Source organism: Phalangium opilio, unplaced genomic scaffold, assembly GCF_054372755.1.
Source record: "Phalangium opilio isolate 3A_F unplaced genomic scaffold, DU_Popi_V2 ptg000024l_1, whole genome shotgun sequence".
Classification (NCBI taxonomy): domain Eukaryota; kingdom Metazoa; phylum Arthropoda; class Arachnida; order Opiliones; family Phalangiidae; genus Phalangium; species Phalangium opilio.
This window is the reverse complement of record NW_028324155.1, coordinates 3,343,157-3,366,982: the sequence shown is the minus strand read 5'-3', so window position 1 is coordinate 3,366,982 and position 23,826 is coordinate 3,343,157. Positions and strand designations below refer to the sequence as shown.

Genomic DNA, 23,826 nt, shown 5'->3' with positions numbered 1-23,826 from the left:
TTCCAGGTTGTAAGAGGGGAGTTGGTGTGTAGTATACTATAATTTAAATCGCTTGGAATTTACACATTCTTCCCTCTAAAGGCAAGTTTGCTAAAACTACCAAGGACCTAAAACTCGCAATTACACTCCAAAAGCATGTCACGCTATTATGGAAACCATAGTGTATATAGGAAACGTTTCAAATGTATAATAATTATATTTTTATCATATTTAAAGTATATGCGTTTCTCCTACATCGGTTGCAGAGCTAAAAATTATTTCTATGCTTTAACAATTGAGATATGTGTCATCATTTGATAAAGATAAATCATCTTTACTTATATAGTGTATAAGAGTGAAGTTCAATATATAGGGCCTACGGTGCACTTTTTTTTCTGAATAACCCTTGACCTTTTGTCACAGTGGGTACGCATCTAGTTTGAGAGGAATATAGTGACGATAAAAGCCAAACCTTAAGACAGAACTTGGTTTCTCCTAGGTTTGACCTTCTCCCCAACGTAGCTACCCCTTTAACTTGTATATTTTTCTTAAAGAACGCTTCGACCGTCTGTTTATTCTGTCCAGACGTAGGAGAACTAGGAGATAGGTATTGAATGAAGCGCGAGAGGAGGATGGGAGAAGTTTCCCGGCGGCAAGAACCCAAAGGAAGAGGCTGAGAGAAGAAGAGGCTGCGTGGGGATAAAAAAAAGAGAAGGGGTTTGGTTAGAAAAACTGTCCTCAGCCTCGAGCGACCAAAGAGAGAAAGAGAGCGAAAGAGTAGCCTGGGAGGTTTGGACATGCAGCGGGAGGAAAAAGATCGGATGGGTAGCTGAGTCTAACGGGGGGAGTATTAAGGCTGCCTGCAATAATATCCTCGTCGACATATTGGTTTCTGCTGTTGCTTATATAAGGCGACTTAAAGCAGCAAAAAAGAGAGGAGATAGGACAAGGGGAGGAAAAGGGTCCCAAAAAATCAATTTCGGGGGCATAGTTGGATCGCGGACTTTGTAAATATAACGGGACTGGATATCTTGTCCCTTATTAATTTTTTTCAGAATCCCTGGCGTATTATTTCGTACACTTATTCGAATGTAAATTCGTATCATTGTGATCATGGAAGACCTTGATCATTTTGAATTTCACCTTGACCCAATGCGCTTGCACAGTTGCACTGAGGCTAACGAAAGCTGTCGCGAACTGATCTGGCAATAGGAATGTAGGAAGTTATGTAAAACCATAACTTTTTATTCGTCGAATTTCACCTTGACATGGCGACTGTCGAACCGAACCGCGTACTTAATTCCATTCCCTTTAGAGATGAAAGGACCATGCAAATAAAGAGTGTTTCCTTCTAGATTCCTTAAGTTTCCTTGGTTGCAGAGCGGACGGACGCGGGTTTCCCTTCCTCCTCCACTATCCGGGCTATTTTTTCTCCACTTTCCTTTTTTCCATAATCCGTCGACGTTGGGAGCAAACATTTCCCAGGTTTTATAGGCAAGGGTATAAAAAAATTTACGCTTTAAGGCGAAATGGGACTTTTTTTACGACAGGGTGCTATAGCTAGCTAGCTAGCGAGGCCGTTTCTCTGTTTAAAGCTCGGGTTATACCGACGTCTCCTTCTTCGTCTGTTGAACGCGGTCGCGGCGCCTCGCCGAAACAAAGAATGTTTATATTTGACGATATCATTTACGTGTTTCGCATTATTAAAACGAGTACGGTTGTATAGGGTGATACACGAAAGAGAACCAGAGAGAGAGAGAGAGAGAGAGAAAGAGAGGGAAATGAAGGGAGAGAACTTTAACACCCGGTTGATGTGCGTATATGTGTGTTGCTCCCCCTTCACTTTTTTCTATTAGAAATTTAATGCCGCGTATACGTTTCCCTGCCTTGTTAAGACTCAGAGACCATGGAAAGATATGTTTGATGTTTCTTTGTGTTTCTTTTTTTAAAGAAATCATGAGAAACTTTTTATAATTCATTGTTTCATTTTATATAAAGATTTGGGGGCATATTACGACTGAGAAAGGATGAATATGATATAACTTTAGACCTAAACGTACATTCCTGGACGGTGTGTAGCGATAAGAGAAGTTAACACGCGAGCGAGTGAGCCAGTTTTACCATAAGTTTATAAGATGTTCCATAAGTATGACACTTGCTATAGAGACTTACTGAGAGCTAGTCCGAGAATTAACTACACTCTTTTTTGCAGTCGATCTTCCTATTCAGTCTGTACTAAGCCTTTGACAGCCCATCACCAGGCGTCGTTTTACCTCGAATCTATGACCTACGTCACTTCATGACAAACTCTCAATAACCAGTGATAAACTTAAGGAACATATCTTACGGACTTTGTTTTATCTTACTCAAGTTAAGATTAAGTATAGCATTATCAATCGTTCAGAGAAGATAAACGGTTTGAACATGTTGATATGGATATCATTCGTTCCCTTTAATATTGATACGGTATCATGCAAATTTTAACATATGGGTTAAATTATCTCTCGCGTGCCAAAAAAAATTAAGCCGTTAGTTGATTAGGAGGGCGAGTTCTCAGTAATTTAGTGATAAAATAAACTAAACGGTTGCGTTTTTTCTTCTTTATATTTACGTCTCTAAATCAACTAATAGAGTGTGTTGTGCGGCGGTGGTCGCCAACTCGTTCAAACGCAAATTTTCTGTTGCCCACGCGCCAGTAGACTGAAATAAAAACATAGCGTGCGCGATGGAAAACATGGCGTGACTACGTCACGAACAAACTCGACTGACTCACTATTCAGTCACGATCCATTGTTAATTGCTTCATAACGATTTTACTATGAGAAAATTATAACAGATTACAATAGAGTTAAAACCTGGAAAAAAATAGAAATTGCGATTATTTTTCAGTTAGACCTGGATATAGTAAAAGCGGAAAAATGAGGGAAGTATGCCTAGTTTTGCGCTATCCAGGTGGGATGGATGGATTGATTATAGGCCTATCTTTTGAGCCCCTGTAAAGTTTTCACTGGGGTTGATTGATTGATTATAGGCCAATCTTTGAGCGAGCCCCTGTAAAGTTTTCACTAGCCGTGCACGGCTGTTCATGGTGCAGCCACATTTTAGGCTTAGCGTGACAATAAAAATAAACAAACAAAATCAACGGGGGAAAAGCAAACCCTTTTCCAATTTATTTCTTGTGATGGTAATTTCTTCCGGAAGTCCAATCTTCATTTCCTTTTTCAAAGGGAATCTAAATTATACCGGGCTTTAGCCTTTGAAAAGATAGCGAATGAAATTTGCATTTCGAATCTTATACCACCATTCTTCTTGGCCATCATTCTGTCAGCGACAAATGCGATACAAAACCGCGCCGCTAGCTACTAAAAGAAAGAAGAAAAAAAACCAACGAAAAAAAAATAAAGAAAATGCGGGAGAAATAAGCCGCGTAACTTTTAGTTTTTACGATATTTACCCTCAGCTGAAAACGTCTTAAGATTTCAAAACTGCTCCGTTTCTTTTTTGATGAGCGGAGTTACAACGATATTTGAGAAGTCCCTCGCTTTCTATCTCTCTCCTACTTTCTTACTCTTTTTGAAAAATAAAAAAAGAAATTTAAAGGGAGTATGAAGTCAAAATTAAAACCCTTGTTTATTTTATTTTTAGTTAGTAAGGTAAGTTACGATATTAGAATAATTTGGATTCTTTGTTAGTGATCAACATTATTTATTGAACTAGTTCAGAACCTTATTTATTAAGAATAGTCATGGCAATTAGACTTTTGGTCAGTTTAAAGTTAAAAAAGATATTATTATATAAAAGCAAACTTACTACTAGTTTTAAAATAATTTACGTTTCTCTTCACTCGCCCTTTAAACGAGTGGCCCATTCTCGGATCCACACTCCACCCACTGGATGAAAAATAAAAAAAAAGTTATACTAGCTTCTGATGCTTTTCGGAAATTGGATTTCTACCCCTTGCCCCCTTTACTCTCTCTCTCGCTCTCACTCTCTGTTTCCAGTTACATAACGTTGCCAGCGTCAGCGCTTTTTTATACATATAAAACCTATATTCTTTTTTTAAACACACGCCCGCCCCCACGTTCCCTTCTCATATATAAAAAGATTTTTTAACATGCTCAGCCTCGGAGAGAAAAGTATTAAAAAAACGTTGGACTAGTAGCAAAAGCAAATAGAAATAACGGAGAGTTAGATATAGGAATGGCTTGAATGCACGCCCTCTGTAGTGCCCAGTATGAGTCTCCTTAGCTTCTTTGGTCGACCAATTGGCTCAGAGGCAATGTGAATAAAACTGCCCTACTTTCTGTTGATTCTATTTGCCATTGATAGTAAAGAATAAGGTATGGGTTCCGATGGGTTCTCATGCAAAGATACATTTCTTTTGGTGTTACGATATTAAAATCATAGAGGTCCTTGTTAAAATTACCATAAAATTATTGAACACGGTGAACATCCCCCTTTTTTATTTTTTATTTAAACGTAACCTAAAATCTTGATGGGTAATTACCGATAGCTTTGAAAAACAAAATTATTTCTGACCGTCCTCCTTTTGAAATTGGTTCAGTTGGGTTGTACGCTGTTTAAGAAATTATGCGCATATATAAACTTCTCTTGTTTTAGTGACTGGCTTCATTATCGGAAACATTGTACCGGAAGAGAAAGAAGTGGTACATTTTCATTTAAATTGATATATTTTTTAGAATTGATGATTTTGTACCAATGAACAGGCCTCACTTTTAAAAATAGCATTTAAAACTAAACAATATAGTGTTCAAGCAGTTTTTATCGCGCTATTGTTGAAATTGTGGTCTAAAAATACCTCGACTCTGAGGCCGACCATTCTCTCCATCTGTTTCTATACGACGTAGTGGTACTAAAAGTCAAAAGTCTATCGTGTAAAGCAACTTTATGTCGTTATTTTTATTTTTTGATAGTTGAGAGTGTTTTACTCGTCGCTTATACCTCTTGTCCCGCGGTTTTTATCGCTTACATTTAAAGGAAAAACGAACGTGGGGTTCAAGAGGAAGGACTAGGAAAAAAAGAGACTAGGAAAGAACCCGTTGGGTATTTGGAAGGATGAAAAGAGAGGAGAGAGGAGAGGGGTCGGAAAATAGAACAGACGCGAGGTACTAGTCTATTTACCGTTTTCTCAGACCCCCGGTTTCGCTCTTTTTCTTCCGGTAAACTAAAGGGGTAAGAGGGGTTTTTTTCGGGGGTGTGGGAGAGGGACAGGGACAGGATGGTTCTGGGACCCTCCAGTCGTATCTAGGAATGAAAACGCCGAAAAGAGAGAAGGAAAAACCGAAAGATAAATGCGCCAACAGTTTGACGATTTTTTTTCTCCATCTTCTTTTCCTTCCCAAGAACGAACTCCCGTTCTATCTTTTCTTACTCTTCCTTACTCTTTTGCTGTTGCAAACGTCTCCGAGGAATCGAAGGCTCTCTGACTTATCCAAAAAGTTTCTTACAGACTACTTCAAGAAGGCTGTGTTCGAATACCTTTTAAAAAGTTCTCCTTATTACTAAAAAGAAATAAAGTTTTTAGACGATTTAAAGACATTTTTGAACTCTTGGAAGCCTACCTATATTTATTTATATTTTATTTAATACGAAACTCCAAGGTATTGCCCCTGGAATTGTTTCGCCTGCCAGGCTTTTGAGCTCCAAAGGCAAACCAACTTCCAGGCTGAAAGTCCTAATGTATTTTCAACGAGCGCCTGTAGAAGTGTTTCACTCTCAATACATCAAATTTCTTTTTTTATTAAGAGTTAAGTCTTTTAGAGTTAATGCTTTTTAAAATTAAGTTTTCTATGTCAAATATTCCGCAGATCCAGCTAGTACTCGAACATAGCCTTTTTATTTATCTTTCACCCGTTTTTCTCGTCTCTATTTTTGGAAGTTCGATATAATATTTTCCCCTGAAGACTCTACACTCCTCTACGCTGTTTTTTTTTTACTTCCGAAAATCGGGCGCTAGATTTTTCGATCTCTTCCGAGTTTCAACGTTTCTTTTTAGTATCCGTTAATTTCCGTAGCGTTTGCTGACTCGCTGGAATAAGACGAGAGAGAGAGAGAGAGAGAGAGAGAGAGAGAGAGAGAGAGAGAGAGAGAGAGAGAGAGAGAGAGAGAGAGAGAGAAAGCTACAGTATAAGATCGCGAGTTTAGAAAAGCGAGCGAAGTGGGGAACGAACGGCTTTACTCCGCGAGATGATTTGTTGGAGCTGTCGTCAGCAACGTACCTCCCTCTCTTCACCTCCACCCCTTCTTACACGTTCGTGTGAAACCATGGGCGAAACCTTAGCTTCTTCTTCCTTCTTCCATCTTCACAATACCGAATCCTCTCCTCCCAATTTTTTTTTTCTTGCATCCCTCTTCTCAAACTTTTCAAACCATCGATTTATTTCCTATTTTTTATATTTTCGAGTTCTCGTATAAAAATCGAGTTTTCTCTTCCAAAGTTTAATAGCGCGAAGCCGTTTATAGTGTAAAAATTCCTTCATTTTTATACTGCCACCTTCCTTCTCCGGCATCATCCTCTTTTGGCCCATCCCTCACCGTTTTGGCCAGAATTTTGTTTCTAAATCAGGAGAGAGAGAAAGAGAAAAAAGAAAGAGTGTTAGCTCTGTAACTTAATTTAAACCTCGGGAAGCCCGACGTATATACGAAAGTTTTGATTTATGACTGTGGCCCTGTTTAAGTATAGGTTTTCCACCGAATTTTAAAACATTTTATTTTTCTAAGGTCCCAATTTTAACACCCCAGAGTTATGCAATATATATATGTAGGTGGCGACCCAAGTCTCACTCTAAATGACCTTATTTATTATTCCCTAAAGTCGCAAAAATAATAATTTAAAAAATAAAAATTCGCTGAATAATCATAATAATTTGTTGAATTCGCGTTATATTCATCGCATCTCGGGCTAATTTTGGTAGTAGAAAGGCGTGGCGTTACGCCATGAGTCTTAGTCTAAAGTTGATTAAATCTGAATCTCTTTAAAATTATTGCAGAATGTCTTATAATTAATAGATGAATCAATATAAAAATATCTTTTCACCCTCTCTTTGGTGGAAATTTTAGTATTTCGTGATTGTTGAGTAAGTAGCCCTTTTTCGCTCTTGATAACGCAAACATAATTTCGTGCCTAAAAATTTAAATTTCTCCTCATCCTGAAAACTTGGGGGAAGAAGGGTAATAACGATCCGGTGCATCTGACTGCAGCTTGGCTTCTTTATAAGCTGAAATATATAAGCAGCGAAGTCGTTTCAGTCACGTACATTTCCCTAGACACGAGCAAGACATCTCTAATGGAATTTTTGCTTCTCTCCGATCCCACGCATGCAGGTTTCGTCTTAGCCAGCGCTCCTTCACTTACCCATCACCCCTTGCACTCCTCCTCCCCCGCTGCCCAGCTTCTTCCTATAACAGTGAAATATTTCAGTCTCTTTTTTTCATTTTCCACGGACGTCTTGGTGTTATTTTCATTTCCTTTAGTCGATTTTTCCATTTCCATCTTAAAACGTTTTCCGCGCGCGACCTTAAATAAATAGCTTTAAAACTTTTTCCGCAAAGTAAAATGAAATGGAAAGTCGCAAGCGCGTCACGTTTCGTCGACTTTTCTAACCTTACTTTTACCTAAAACCTCTCCCCGAGTACGAAAGCTGTTAAATTTCTTGGGGTGTACATTTGACAAATATTAGTTCTAATAATACGTGTATAATAGACCAAACATTTTCGGAATATTAATTGTAAAACGGAAAAAAACGTCTCTGTACAAAGTAATACGCAAAGCTGCAGATTTTGTTTTAGAAAAATAATTGGTTTATAAGCTGTCAGTAACCAGTGACAAACTTATGTAACATATCTTACGAACTTTTGGTATAATTAGGCTTGTAACAATTTTTGTTTGAGGTTGTAATTTCGCTTTATAACTTAGAAACTTTGTTAACTACGACCTCTAATTTGGCAAACGTTATATAAACAAATTAGTAGCTCGGTAAACATCGACTGATTCGCTTATTTATCCAAGTCAGCATCTGCCGAGCTTCAGTATCAAGTCGTATAATACCTTCTTGATAAGTATTCCATCCAGCTCGAGCGCCTTATAGCCAATCTCTTTACCAATCTGTTTAGATCGTGGATTTCTCTTTCGTCTGTCTTTCTATCTGTGTGTGGGAGGAAGATAAACTCTAAACACCGAATGCTTATATCAACAAAAATTTTATTTGGACTGAGAGCGCGTGGGCCAGCGTCTTTTCTATATTTAGATATATATAGATTGAGGAAAACCTTTGCCTTCTACATCATCCACGTTTTATAGAAAGATTTTTAACCTCGTAAACCTTCACTATTGCTAAGGTTATTTGATGAGATGGTACCAAAATCTGGTTCGCAGTCTTTTTGGATGCTGAAGCTTATACTCTTTATCTCGCAGTGTAATGTTGTCAGATACCGGTCAAACAGCAATTGGTCCTCACCATCTTTGGCATTCACTTAGCCCATAGTGCCTGAATTATTTACCCATGGAAGCTAGTCTTCGTTTTGAAATTAAGAATTTAGACTTCAATATTTTTCCCGTGCCACTCAGAAATATCTCAAACTTCTTAGGGTTTTTTTTAAAGTGATACTTGAAGGTTTAAACCATCTCTTCAACGACCTATGCCCTAGGTTTTTAGGGGTTTTGGGGTATAATGTATATAGGAAAGTGAAGTTTATTCGGCCCTGTAGGGCACGGGTGTTGGCTAGGGCTTTTCAAAGTGGTCGGGCTTCCGAGGCTCTTCTAGTTTTGGGTTTGGATATATATATATATCCACCTCGCCCAAGTTAGTTTCCTGTCTAAAATAACTTTGCCGCTCGCGACCCTTATCGCCCGCCGCAATATAGGCTTTTGACGAGGCAAACTTAGGCTCTACTCTCCTGTACAACACTACTACTATAAGTCCTTTTCCTTCGCTTCCAACGCCTCGGGGACCTACGGTGAGGGGCCCCCAACGAAAAATCCTGAACTTTACTCCGAACATGATCGATATGAATATGCCTCGACGCTTCTCAACCTCTTAGGGGCTTAGCATCTCTAAAAGTATATATTTTTATATATAGAAAACTTATATAATATTTTTCGAGAGGATCTTGTCGTTCCTCAGTTGATATTATATTAGAAGCGCTCATCTGTAAGACGTACGCCGGATTGAAAACTCCTTCAAAATTTTTATTTAAAATTCCGAAAAGTCTAAAATTAATCTCTGTGTGTATATATATATATACGGAAAAGGCCTTGGGCCCTATAACCAAGTGAAGGTGACACGTCATAGTGGCTAAGCCTCCCCCTCCCCGCCTTTGAAGTATAAAACTGTAGTTTTCTATGCGCTTGAGTGGTTTAAAACAAAGTATATGTTTCCCGTATTTAAATTCTAATTATAATCTAATTAAAACTCGAGTTTAGGTTCATTAAAAGGTTAAGTCATCAACGCTTTATAAATTAAGTGAGCTCTTGGAAGTTTTACTTTCGAGAAATTTAACAGGCGCGTAACAGCACGTAAAATTTAATTCACCCATATATTGTTTACCTCGAGTTCGGGCTAATATTAACCAAATTTGCATTTTATTTAGCGCTTCTAAAATTAAAACTTGAAAAATATAACCCAGATATTGCATGTAGCCTACCCCTGGACTGGCTGGTGTTATTCATTTCTTAAACCCCCTTATTTAAAATTAAGATGTGCTTCTCTAGCTATCGGAAAAACCAAAAACCACGGAAGGGAATATATAATCCGTTTTTAAGCGGGTGGGCCTAAGAGTTAAGCGTGATTTATAAGCGAGATCTAGTTTCCTTCCTACCCCGACTTTAACCCTGTTAAAGTTTTGATCAAGAAAAAGCGCGCGAGCCGAGAAAAGGTTATGGAAAGTATTCCCTGTGACCCCGTTAAAGGCTTAAGTTTAATCCGCTATATTAGTCCGGAGCTCGTATCGAAGCGTTAATCCTAGCTTTAGCGAAGACGGGCCCGGCAAAAGGAGAGAAATCTCCAAAGAGCGCAACATATAATCAACAGGGGTTTTCTCTCTCTCTCTCTCTCTCGGCTCCTGCAGCCCGCACGTTAACCCTATACCGTCTAAGAAAAGTTGGCTTAAGGAACGGAGAAAACTTTTTTCCTTCTTTCCTTTTGCTCCCTTCGTTCTTTCTTGAGAATGATTCTCGGGAGGAACGTCCCCTGGATTAATGATTTCTCTTCCCTCTCTGAATCCTCCCTCCTTCACTCTTTGCTCCGTATAGTAAGCGTTCCTGGATGGGCAGCCATATTTCTAGTTGAGAAATATTTGAACTATTTCTTTTTGTACGGCGATTAACTTGGCGTATTACTGCGCAATGCCTTTCCTAATGGTATCATTACCATCCAGTACAGACGCTCCCAGTCGCGGTGGTATAGCTACCGGTATCACTCTCAGGGTAGAGAGCGGTATGAAAAAGGGTCAATTTTTCTCTTTTTCTGCCCCTGTTTTTCACTCTGGGGCTTTTCCCCTATACAACACTGATAAAGGTATGTACAGGGCTGGGAGAGCGGGAGCAGGGGGTTCCGAGTGTATAGTTTTTTTGATGAATGATGCTTCGTTGGTGATCCCCCGAGGGAGTTTTGACTGAAGGTCCGGATTGGAAGAGTCTGCACGAGGGAGCCACGGAGAAATAGAAACCGGGAATTTCTAGAACCGCGAGCGCGCGCGTGCTATAACCGGAAATGGATTCGCGCCATGATACGCTGAGTTTGACACGTTTGAGATTTGGGATATTTTTGGGAGGTATTATTAACGTGGAAGATGGTGGATTACACCCCCTCCCCAATCCATTTAGATATATCGTTAATTGATTTTTAGGAGCGTGAGGGGATGATTAAGGATTAGCCAATGTTTAAAGGGGACTTGGACTTTCATACTGACTTTGTTTACTATTGGTTTGACGCCAGAGGGATGGTACATTTTAGGGGGGGGGGTACATTTACGTGCATGAGGTAAGATGCAGAAAGATTTGGAAACAGTGAACTTCTTATAAAATATGTTTCTCCGTAAAGTTCTCTTCTCTCATACATGATAGATCCGTTCTATGAGAATACATCCTTTCTGAAGAATTAAATTAATTAGTCGACTTAAGTTTGTGATTTTTTTCTTCTTAAGATACATAACCCATCAAACATCACCTGTATAAAAGATGTAAAGCTCGTTAAGCTCGCGCGACCCCGTTTTCAAAATTATTATAAATAATTCATCATGAATGCGACATTGTGTTCTCTCTCTCTCTCTCTCCCTCTCTACAAAGATAATAATCTCGGGTTACTGAACTCGTATAGGTAATATCTTAATTTTAAATTATCTAGCAACAACCCCAAAACACAAACAAAGCTTTGTGTTAGTAGAAGCTTGAAACTCCCTTCCATGCATGGCGCGATACCAACCAACTTTGTTGAATATTCATAATAAAATACGGGTAATAATATAACCCATAATCCCCTTCTCCATCCTTTTTTTTTCTTTCCATTTCGTAAAAAGCCAAAGTATGCTTATTGCCTGAACTAAGAGTGAACGCGAGGAGGCTGTATGAGTAGAGTATTATAATCCTTCTTATATAAAAAAGGGAAGAAAACGGATAATAAAAAGATCCCACTACTCATCCCTTTGATGTCTTTTTTTCTCTCCCTTCATCCTTCATTCTAACTTCCATCTTCATCCTTATAAAAATATTATTATCTCCAGTGAAATAATAAAAGCGTCAAAAAAATTTGAAAGCCTACGAAATTTCAAGCTCCTATAAGTTAGCTAGCCTTCTTTTATTTTTCTATCTTTCTTTCTCTCTCTCGGCCAATATCCACTCCTTATTTGCAAAGATGGTGGTAGTGGATGGTTAGAATGGACGAAAAAGGATATTTATACGGTGCTTTAAATAATAGAAGATGGATCCGTCAAAATAAAACTAGGCTCATATACAGAGATGGGTTTTCCTTATCTATCAAGATTAATTTCGTAGCGGGAGGGATACGCGAGTAGGCAGTCAGAGGAGAGCGATGGACCACCCATCCCAGTCATTTGAGGCGACTTAAAGCTTTAAAGAGAAGGACAGCTGATTGTTTCCCATCCCTCTCGTGGCATTGCTGATCTCTATATTAAAGGGACACTAAATCGGAGACCCGAATAATTTTTAGAACTTCATTGGGTAATTTAAGCTCGTTCGTTGAACTTGATTATAAACTTAATATCAGTTCCAGTATTTCACTTGACACCATATTAGTTTTGAATATTGCGGTGTTTCTAAAAGAAGGCTGCTATTTGAAATATAGTTTCTATGTTGCGACATTTTAGTATTTCTTTATGGATAGAGAGGATTTTGATGCGAGTTTGCGAGAACCAACCCTTTCTCAGTGGCGGGCGGATGTATCCGCCAGACTTATTTGCATACAAAATTTAATCGAAGATATCCCGCTCGCTTTCGTCTTTTCTTTTAACGACGTCCAGGGACATTATAACTCTTCCATTAGGGGTGCGATAACTCGGCATACTCCATAAACACGTCTCTATTCTCCGTAAAGTGCCTTCCTTTTCTCTCTCTCTCCTTTTTGGTGGTATCGAATTCCTTAGAAACGATAATACGTAATGAAGCGACTCGTTGATTCGCCAATGAAGTTTGCCCGTGGTCGATCTTGGGGGAAAGGGTTGTAAGGCGCCGCCTGGCGGATTCTTTATGCCATATTATAGAAGAAAAAGATAAACTACTTTCGTAGAACCCCTTCACCTACCAACGATTCGCTCTCTCTCTCTAACGTCGTAGCGTCGTATTTTTAGGAGCGCCTCTCCAAGAAATTTACGTTATTTATTTTTTCATAAATCTAACGTTACATTCGCGAAGAATGCAGGAACGTGTAATAGAATTCAGACCATAGAAAAGATCCCTGCTGAACCCTTTAACTGTATTAACCTATACACCGCGAATACCAAAATTGCTTGTTTAAAAGTCCGTCCATTGGTCAAGATGCTATATTGTATGAGATACGACTTTACCGAGTAGTGACGTCAATTACGTAAGCCCAACTTCTTTTTTCTTTTCGTGCCTTTCACTCTATTGAATTCTGACCGGAAGATGGACTGTAATATAGCTTGGTAGTATACGAAGGTGTATCGCGTCTTAAAGAAGTGCCTCTCTACCCCTTGTAAAGAAACCCCTTTTGGAAGCCTTTCGCTTTGTTCCGTGATTCAAAACGAATACGGGTTTATGTGAGACTGAACTTATATCACCAAGAAGCTTTAAAAGAGAGATTGTCCTCCGTGGTTATAATATAATAGGGGATAGGATAGAGAAAAAGAGAGCTTGGTTGAGGAGGGTAAATATACGCGGCTAGAATATTGTCACTTCTTTTTTCATCTTTTCCCGAATCCTCTCTCTTCTCTCTCTCTCTTTGGATTTATCTCTCGGGGTATCACTCCCCTTGGTCTCTCTCCATCCTCTCTTGCGAGAGAGAAAGAATAATGTAAGCGAACTCGACCAGACATATTTGCATAAAACGGTAAAACGAAACGCCCCTAAAGTAGCCAGCCAGCTTCTTTTCTTTCTCATATTTTTTCATCCCCATTTTCCCTTCTTATAACTTTAAGGATAAATATGGAGGCATCCACTATACTTCGTGACTTAGATGGATCATCTTTTGAAAAGTTTTTTTTTATTTCTTACCGTCTTATTTTCCTTTTTTCTCTCCATATATTCATTGTCTACTTTTCTCAACGGATTGCTCCGCGTCGAGTCCCCTTTTAAAAAGTCGACTTTCAAGTCCGTTTTTCCTTTCATACCGCAGTATACTTTTTGACGAATTATATTAAGCTTGAAAAATTGTTACTCGCTTTTACGCGTGTTACGTTTTTAATCCCTCTCCCCTCTCTCCCTCTCTCTTGAATTTGAATTTTTTTCTTTCGCGTCTCTATCTAACCCATTCTGTCCTGCAACGTCGTGAAAATTTAAAATAAAATTCTTCATACATACGGTATGTGTGTCTATGTAAATTGTAGAGTAGTTGTTTACAAGTTTGAACCCTTTTCTCGTATTGAAACAAATATGATTTATCGCGTGTCTTTGCAGGTAAGTTGTGTATACATATTGTTTTGATCGTAATTTTGGGTATAGAGTCATATCCCTTTGGGTCATGGTACATGTTTTAAAAGAAGGAGGACTTGTACTCCTTTAAAGATAAAGTGTCCAGGGTGGAGTTGAGGCACTCAGGGGGCCAAGGGCCGTAAGAAAATATTTTATTTGCCACAAAGGGCTTTTGGGGGGGGGGGAGATGGGATACGAGTGGAAAGATGCCATATAGGAGAAAAGGGAGAAGAAATGGGTGGTGGTATAGATGCCTGTTTCTAGTGATGGACGATGTTGCGATCTCGCCACGGTTCCTTTTTTTTCCTTCCTTCTTTTCCTTTCTCCCATTCTCTTCACAATACGAAATGTTTATTTTTTCCTATTTCCTCGAGGTTCAATTCTTTCCCCTTTCTGACTCTGACTGAGAAGGCAGGAGGAGAATCGCTAGATGAGAAACTAAAAGTGAAAGTCCCTCTCTCCCTCTCTCTCTCTCTCTCTCTCTCCTCTTTTCTTCTTCTTTCCATTTACTATATGGAAAAGAATATTGCAGAAAGACATTAGTTGAAGTATATCATATTAAGTTACGTTTATTTTTAGTGAATTGGTTAGGGAATGCGTTTAAGATCTACTTCAGCTAATGTACTTTTGAATATAGCAAAGCGGTGGCGCATGGAAAACATTACGTATAGAAGAAAAAAAGCGTTCTTTTATTAGAAGAGACTTATTTCTAAACGTACATCCGAGTTCTGTATAGTAAGAGATTTCCGTTGTCCACGTGCATTTATTGTAAATGTCAACGGGACTGGCGGGAAAGGGGGGTTTTGGGGCAGGGTAGGGCAGAGGGTTTTCCGCTGTATTTATACCTAATCGCTCGTCATTGTCCTATACACTGAAAAGAGCCTACGGTATTCGTCTTACACGTATAATAAACCCCTAAAGTACTCTTTTCCCCTTAAAAGATAAATCTTGATTTTATTTATCTCCTCTTTTTTTTCTATATGGTACATGTACCACTTTTTTTTCTCTGACCATGTCTCTATTTTTAAAGAAAACGGACGAGTTTCGTGAAAAATCACGCTTTTAGATAATTACGATACGGATTCCAAAGTTCTCAATTTCGAAGCTTCGAAAAGTGAAACTCGCGGTGCGTCATCGAAATCCGTCAATAAGATGAATCCATCTTATTTTAAGGGTTAAATTGACGCTCCGTATCTAATTTCGAAGTTCCGTTTGAGCCTCTGATCCTTATCGTTAAGTATCTGAGGACGTTATTTGTCAGGATTAGACTCGTCTAGTTGCGTAATTACAAAGTGCCCTATAACGTTTTTCACACTGTCCATATATATATGATACCTTAGAATAATATTTTTGGAAAACGCATGCAATTTTGCTCGAAACGTTAAAGTTAGTAACGGGGCTATTGTTTGTGTGTTGCAGAAGACCGTAAGCTCTTTGTGGGTATGCTCAGTAAGCAGCAATCTGAGGACGACGTACGCCAACTCTTTCAACCATACGGCACGATAGAGGAGTGCACCATACTCAGGGGACCAGACGGACAGAGTAAAGGTAGGCCTACTATATCCACCCAAAACCACGGCGTATCCATCCAACAGTCTTTCGTATAAACAACGGGACTGTACGGATAAATATTTGATCGCCCATCGTACTATTATCGTTATAAGAGTTTTACAGCCACGTTCCTCCCCGTGGTGGCGTCCTTTTCCCGAATAATATTCTTCCCCCAACGTCGCGTACACGAAATACAGTCGAGCGATAATTCCCTGGCCACCGTCTGGACTGAAAATGTTGACGAAATTGAGTCTTGGCTTATAAGAGGAGCTTAAAGTTCGGTTAAAATCGAAACTTTTACTGGGGAGGATGGGAAAATGGAAAAGTGCCCGTTTGAATTTAAAGTTTTAGGCATAAATATTCCGGAATAGGCTTAATCTTATTTCTTAGTCTCGAACGAACTGTGGAATTTTATGAATTAATTCTGAATTGGTTTTTTGACAGGTTGCGCGTTTGTTAAATTCAGTAGTCACGGTGAAGCGCAAGCGGCTATCAACGCCCTCCACGGAAGCCAAACAATGCCGGTAAGTTATTTTACGCGCCAAAATCTTGGTTTACGTCCGCCCCCTCGCTTCATAAGATCGGATTCAATTCGTTTCCCAGAGATATTGGCGACTCGTTTTAAAATTTTGATAATTAGGCCTAATTCTCGTCTACTTTGAAAGGTCGTTCGGCTAGGCCTTCCTCACGAGGGGAGTTTACAACATCAAGCTTGTGTTTTCCAGGGAGCCTCTTCTAGTCTAGTCGTCAAGTTCGCGGACACCGAGAAAGAAAGGCAGCTAAGACGGATGCAGCAGATGGCCGGTAATATGGGTCTCCTCACGCCCTTCATGTTCAACCAATTTGGCGCCTACGGGGCCTACGCCCAAGTCGCCGTCAGTCCAAGCTTAGGATCTCACACGGTCGAGGTAAGAAGACACTTATATATTCAAATTTCTACAAAACAAAACTCAAGGCTGGGATTTTCTCGCGTTCTAGTTAGAATATATCTTATTTAACTTTTCCCATTCAACACGCGCAATCAAACTTCAAAAAGAGAATTTTCAGTTCTAAGAAAACAAATGAGTAGGTACAAGACGGAGCAGTCAAACAAACTAAATCGTATTTGGTTATCTTGGAGAAAAGTCTTCTTCAGAGACAACCTCTTTGATAATATTGATTTCTAGAAATAATTTTAACTCTCAGAGTGATACCGCTAACATTCAAGGATGCGTTGAGAACCAAAAGGGCTATACTTAACCCTGTATTTATTATTTACGACTAAACTTTACTCAAAATGGGAAGCCTTATAGATGCCGTATACCTCTTCTGATTGAATTTACCAAAACGCTTTGAAATTTCGAAGACGTTGCATAAAGTAAAGTATCTCATGGTACCTTTCTAACGATATACGGTCCAAGCTTTTCCATTAGATATGAGAAAATTCCTGTGTCATCTTTGTTTGTGGAATGAAACATGTATCCCTTACAGTAACCTAAGGTTAGGGGCGAGGGGGGGTGAAGGAATCGTTAAAGAATATACCCAAAGACTATTTGAAACTATTCCTGGCGGGTTATTAGGAAGAGAGAATGAATATACGTATAAGGGGGGGGGGCACTAATTAAAGGGGCAGAGATGGGCGCCGCTCGTAAATTACGGACGAAGGAAGGAGGGAGGGAGGGGCCGTCCCACCTCGAGCCTATCCTGATATAAAAGACCCTGGAGGAATACAGGGACGCTCTCTCCAAAATAACTCTTCACTCAATATGGTGCTTGGAAAGTTTCTGCCCGTTTCGTTGTTTCCTTTTAACGTTGTTGCCAAAATGGTGCCACGCGTGTGGTGGGCCGGGATGGTTGGCAGTTTTCGGAGGGTGGGGGTGGAGACGAGCCCTTTCTTAATTGGAGGGATTTAAAGAGCCAGGCAGTTTTCTCCAGAAAGCGTCTAAAGACCGGCCAGCGGTAACCCTTCTCCCACCTTCCTTTCTCTTAACGGTATTAGCCAAACCTGTTGAATAGATGGTTTTGGCCAGTTTCCTCCTAGATACAGCTTTTCCCCGTATCTCTTTCGCTCCCTGAGAGAGAGAGAGAGAAAGAGCAGGCCTTCGTTCCTGGTTTTGAAAATGGGTCTAGTTTCTATATAACCTACTTTATCCTAAATGATCATCTCTTTACGCTTTAAACTTTCGGCTCCGGCAGCTGCCAGCCATGTATACCAAACCCATTTTCAAGTTTTAGACCTTTTAAAAATTTTATAGTCTTAACTCGGTTACTTAGGTTAACCGTGGCCAGATATTGTAAAGATTTAACTCAATTTGGCTAGACTAAATCGTTGCTGGTCTAATGTATAATGCGGGGAATAGTAAATGTAAAAATAGTACACAGTGTTGGCTGTGAATGAAACCTTCTCTTTTAAGCCTTGGTCTATTCGCGGGTGCACGGTTTGCTTAGAAATTGATGGTTTTTAATATTAAATTCTCCTTGGAAAACGACACGCATTTTTCGCTCGAAATTGCCCAAAATCCGAATTTACACTCGTTCCTTTTTTGAAATATATACTAAGCCGTTAAATAAAAACTTGCGGTGGGTTTTGTAGGCTTAACCGCTGCCGCCATTCGATGCCAGTTAAGATGGACGGGAGCTTTAGTTTCTTTAAAAATAATATAACACCCAAAACCGTTGGAAACGACCATAGAGGGGGGTTTGGTGCGGCGAGAATTCGTGATTAAATCTCAGTCGCATTAAAGATGCAAACGATCTCTTTTCCCCCTCTTCCTTCTTCCATCTTTTTTTTTTTAACTTCCCGCTGGAGTTTCCATCTTTATCCAGGATCGAGTGTTTAGAAGGATCTCCTCGGGCTTCTAGCTCAGACGTCATTACTAGACCCCCGCCAATCGTTTTCACTGCTAAACCATTTGCCCCTCATTTTTTATCATTTAAAGGTTTCGTTCGCATCATGACACGATTATTTATACCATCGCTTGAAACGTGCCAACGTTTTAGTTTTTAGAAACCCGTATTTGTTAAAATCCTTCATTCAGAACTTACTTCTTGAAAGTAACCCGTTGACCCTTAGTAGAAGCGAAGGAATGATAATAAAAAATACCTTTAGATAATGCGAACAAAGCCTCACCTTTTAGGATAATGAGACTCTACAGTTTCCTTTGAGAATATCTTTTTTTCTTCTTCTCCAAAAGAAGTTTGAGTTTGACGCTTTTAAAAATAGTTGAAACGTAATTACTAATTTCCGTGGGAGATATTCAGCTATAGCGTTCATCCGATATATTTTGAATTCAATATACTATATTCATCCAAGGAGAATCCCACATCACGTATCATTCCGCTGGTTTATTACCTTCGCTGCATTTTACTAATGAGATTGATTCTCGTGTTATACGAGTTAGAGAATTTCACAAAACCTCAGAAACGTCTCTCTCTCTCACTCCTTATCCTTCAAATTACATCATTAGAAAGATCTGTGACTGAGGTCTCACTTTATCGCCTCGAAATTAACGCTGTAGCCCCCAAAAAACCCTCTTTTTAAGTTTCAAAAGTTCGAATAATTCATAATTAAGTTAAATTGATAGTATTTCAGGTTAGGCCTTGGTCAACTGAATTCTTATTTGAATTATACGTTTAATTTCCCGACCAATAATAGAAAAATATTTGTGTAACAATTAGTCCTAGCTCTTACGGTGATTCGTGTTGGTAAAACTCGTAATTAATATAGCGAGTGAGTGCCATGAAGCGAGAAATGCAAAAAGTAAATTAAGAATAATGTATTTTGACCGAGCTCCGTGTAAGTGGAAAAGAAATTCGTTCTTAGCCAAACTCGCTATGGTCACGAAACTTGCTTCATTCAAAGTGTAAGAATACATTGTATTAATTATTGTAAATATATGCTGTAGTTCTTTCTTCGCAAGTGAAAGGGTTATTTTTTGCACGGAATGTAAATTTCTTCGCACTGCAAGCCACGCTGTCTGTATTATATCATAAGTTTATAAGATATGTTCCATAAGTATGTCACTACCTCTACTTCGTAATGTTAGAGGCTTAATGAGAGCTAGTTCAAGAACGACGTGAGAATTGACTACACTCGGTTTTGCAGTCCATCCTCCTCTTTAGTCTGTACTAAGCCTTTGACAAGGCCTCACTACGCGTCGCTTTACAAGAATATATGACGTTTCACCTACGTCACTTCATGACAAGCTCTCATTAACGAGTGACACACTTATGGAACATATCTTATAAACTTATGATTATATGTATATAAATAGAATCCATTGATATTCCTCCTTTCCTGTAAAACTCCAGAGTCCCCTCGTGGGAATTTTTCCTGCAGACGTGTACGGATAAAAGATGGCTCTACGGGTATTTTAATCCAACTTTCGCCGTGCAGTTCTCTCCACGCTTGCAGTTTCCCGCGTAATCAATCACGATTAAACGGAAATTTATCGACGCCTCCTTAGGTAATTTGTCCCACGACGAATTACTGGCCTTTTCTCTCTCTCCGAGCTTCGAATCTTTTTTCGCACGACGCGCGTTAAGGAATTTTATATTGAGAAATCTAGAGTCCCAACAGACAACCTTCTCTGTTTGAAGAATCTAGTTTTAATTGCGGGGTCACGAAATCAAATGACCTCTGGTTTCTCAAATAGCGTATTTTAAATCCCTAAAGGTTGGATTCAAATCAGTGCAAACTTTGGTTGAAAAGTATGCACGAGTCAAAGCTAATGGGGGTGTTGACGTGGTGTAATTTAACAAAACCCTAAATTCATCCTTCAAGCTTTTCTTCGCGCCAAGTTTGATTGCGTGGCCGTGTACAAGATGGACAACTTCATTTTCCTTTTACCCCCCAAACCCGCTGGGGGGCTCAGCGAAAAATTTTCCTGGCACGGAAATTCTATATTTACTAAGCAATCAATGTTGAAATATAGGCGGTGGTATATCTAAGACGTTTTATAATTAATTTCTTCTTAATTATAATTTCAGTTCATGCAACAGCAAGCCGCTCTGATGGCGGCGGCCGCCCAGGGAGGATACTTAAATCCGATGGCCGCCCTAGCCGCCGCGCAAATGCCTCAAATGGGAACTGTACCGAATGGTTTAGCGAGTCCCGCCATCACGCCCACTTCAGGTGAGACTCTTTCAACTTGGGATTCCTTCCGCCTAGTCCAAGTACATATATATATATATATATATGCTCTTTCTTGGACTAGGCTGACTTATTCCTCTTCTTATTTCCCTCCCCCCTCGAACGTTTCTATGGTGACTAAATGAAAGATAACTAATTACTCGTGTAGTTTTGGGGCCACCGTTGAATAGGGGGTTCTTAGTAATACGAGTAGGTCTGATTTTGCCCGTCCTTTGAACGGGAAGGAAAATCTAAAAATATCCTCCTAAAAAGGTTCTCTCTCTCTCTTTCTCTCGTTGGGATGAATCGGAGCTAAGCCTAATTCTCAATCCACCATCGAAAAGACCGACCGAGATTCTCTCCTTACTTCACCCTAATGACGAATTCGACTCTACCTATATATCCATTGAAAGAGAACATTTTTTCGTCATTTCCCCCAAAGCCTTTTCGCGCTCCTTTTTTTCTTCCTCCTTTTTGGCAGACCCTTCAATTCCGCTCTCTACTCCGATGTCCTACTCGTATTTCCTAGATTCCCCGTAATTTTAGGGATATATCTGAATCTTGGAAGTCGCGAGGATGCCGCGTTGGGGGAAGAGGGACGAATTCTATGGCTTTTAGAGGAACCATTTGGGTTCGGTTCGCTTTCGAATAGTTGGGGGTTTCTTATTTCCAAATCGTAGTGTCAGGTCGATTTTGGAATGCGAACGAGGAATTTTGAGAAGCTTCTAGTCGCGCGCCCGGAAATTATTCAAACTATCGGCTTTACATCCGGAGAAAAGCGCGGGGAGAGCGACCCGGTGGCCGAGGAGCTGAGAGTGTATAGAAAGAAGCTCCTACACTACTCATGCACTACTCTCTCTCTCTCTCTCTCTCTCTCTCTCTCTCTCTCTCTCTCTTCCCTTAGTTCCCTCTCGCGTTTCTGACATCTTTTGTTTTTCCTTTTCATTTCCTCCCTCCTACACCCCCCGAAAAGCTGACTTCCGCTTCCTGAGTTACTTCCTCCTTCTCCTCCATTTTCTCTACTCTTTCTCTTACTCTCGGAGTCCCGGTTTTTCCGAGCTACAACTTCACCCGCACCCATTCCAGGGTCGCGCTGGCGCGTCTTCTTTTTATAAATGAGTACCACGTACTAAGCGAGACTTCTACAAGCGGCTTCACGCTCAAGCTAGCTTGCTAGCTTGCCTCTAAAGACGTACACCAACTGATTATGTTAGGATCCGTTTTGAGCGAAAAAATCGCTTTTGATGACTTAATAAATCTCGAGATTGAGACGGGCACCCTCTAGGAAACCTCTTATAGAATGACGTGAACCGTTGTCTCAGGGGTAGTTGAACCGTTAATAATGTTTGTAATAGCTAGCGTTGATGGATGATGTTTGGTTTAAAATGAAAGACTGGATGGATATTTTTGCGTATATTTAACTCTGGCGCCTGTATTAACCCGCCGAACACTTAATGTTTAGAGGAAAAGTAAGCAATCCACCAGAGATATCGCAACGGCTTCAATAATTATCATTGAGCCTTGTTTAATTCACTCGTAAATACATATTTTCTTAGAAACTAAATTGTAAACATCGTTAAAATATTTTCGTCTAGAAAAATATTTTATTTTTAAAACCCTTTCTATTTACCTCAGGGGAGTCTAATTAAAACTTTTAAAAGTTAGGACTATATAGTTTGAAAATGAAATATTTAAAAATTAATACCTCCTCCTAGAAATTAATGATATATTTCATTATTTACTCCGTTTTACCAACGCTCTTGCAGGCTGGAACTAGCTCTATCTAAAAGTTAATACTAGTGTTAAATTGGAAACTAGAAGCGCTTCTCCGTTCGTGTATATATATATATATATATATATATATATTTGTTATAACGTATACGTATATAGCTTTCAGGTAATATCGGTTCGAGTAATGTAACTCGAGTTGTACCGTATACTATATACTATATAGAGGACGGCAGGAGAGGTACCTTTTAATCGATAAGCTAGTGTTCCGTATCAAAGAGTATACTATACCAACCATATACGGGGGAATAGTATATTTCTAGGAAGCCCTATCAGGTATTCCCGACCTTTACCATTTTATCGACCCAATACTGTATGTTCTTCCTTTAGAGCCCTAGAATATACTCTATATAGTCGCGTATACCCCATATTTGCGTTACTTAAAATTTTACCGCTCCATCTCGCAGGGATCCTTCTCAATTTTCCCACGGGTATTATAATCCACTTCTAGATAAGGCGGGAAACTTACCATGACGAACTAATTACGAAAAATAAAATATTTTATTAACCCTGGACATTTTATCAACAGGCCAAACGCAATTTTTAAAAATTTTATAATTGAATTATTTTCTCTTTTTTTTTTATTAAGTATGCCAAATTGATTATTTAGTAATTATGTTAATGCTTCACGCTTACCTACAACTTGATTGATATATTATAGTCCTAATTCAATTATTATTTAATGAACTTACACTTTGGGTTTTAAGTCTATATAGGGTTTGTAGGATGTCCCTATTTTTGATCACTCTCTTGTCATTTGGTAGAAGCCCGGATAACCGGGGCTCTAGATGCAAAATGTGGCCATCGCTCTGTTAGTTGGTTTAAGGAACGTCACCCAAACGTCATCTTGTCTTTCAAAAGAGAAATTAAGGGTCCCTTCACTTGGGAAGTTTTGGCGCGATATATATATATAACCCCCCCCCCCTACCTGTTATCCTCGATTTTTGCAACGCGTCTTTCGTGCCAAGAGCTTCCCGCGTTCTGTCTCGTCTTTCCTTCACCAATTTTTATTTAACTCCTTCGCGGAATAATTTGCTCTATATCGGGACTCGACTCACGGTGAGTGGGTCCTAAATTTCGAAAAATCTGCTCATTGAGAGAGATAAAGAGGGAGAATGAAGTTTAAATATTTACCTATACTTGCATAAGTTTATATGATATGTTCCATAAGTATGACCATATCTATACTTCGTAACTGAGGGCTATAGTTCGAGCGGGAACGACGCTAGAATTGACTACACTCGGTTAGTTTTGCAGTCCATCTTCTCCTATTTAG

The 23,826-nt window shown here is 39.4% G+C and overlaps 1 protein-coding gene across 3 annotated transcripts in view; it reads left to right on the top strand.

Annotated features, from left to right (window-relative positions):
* LOC149692196 (CUGBP Elav-like family member 4) overlaps positions 1-23,826 on the top strand; it is a 61,627-nt gene that overhangs the window by 24,650 nt on the left and 13,151 nt on the right. The window contains exons 3-6 of one of the 3 annotated variants that reach the window (XM_089867886.1): positions 15,521-15,649; positions 16,097-16,176; positions 16,318-16,560; positions 20,621-20,765. In XM_089867886.1, coding sequence (XP_089724012.1) covers positions 15,521-15,649; positions 16,097-16,176; positions 16,318-16,560; positions 20,621-20,765 — 597 coding nt within the window. The remainder of the gene's footprint in view (positions 1-15,520; positions 15,650-16,096; positions 16,177-16,317; positions 16,561-20,620; positions 20,766-23,826) is intronic. The other 2 variants (XM_089867887.1, XM_089867888.1) reach the window with 2 other exon arrangements.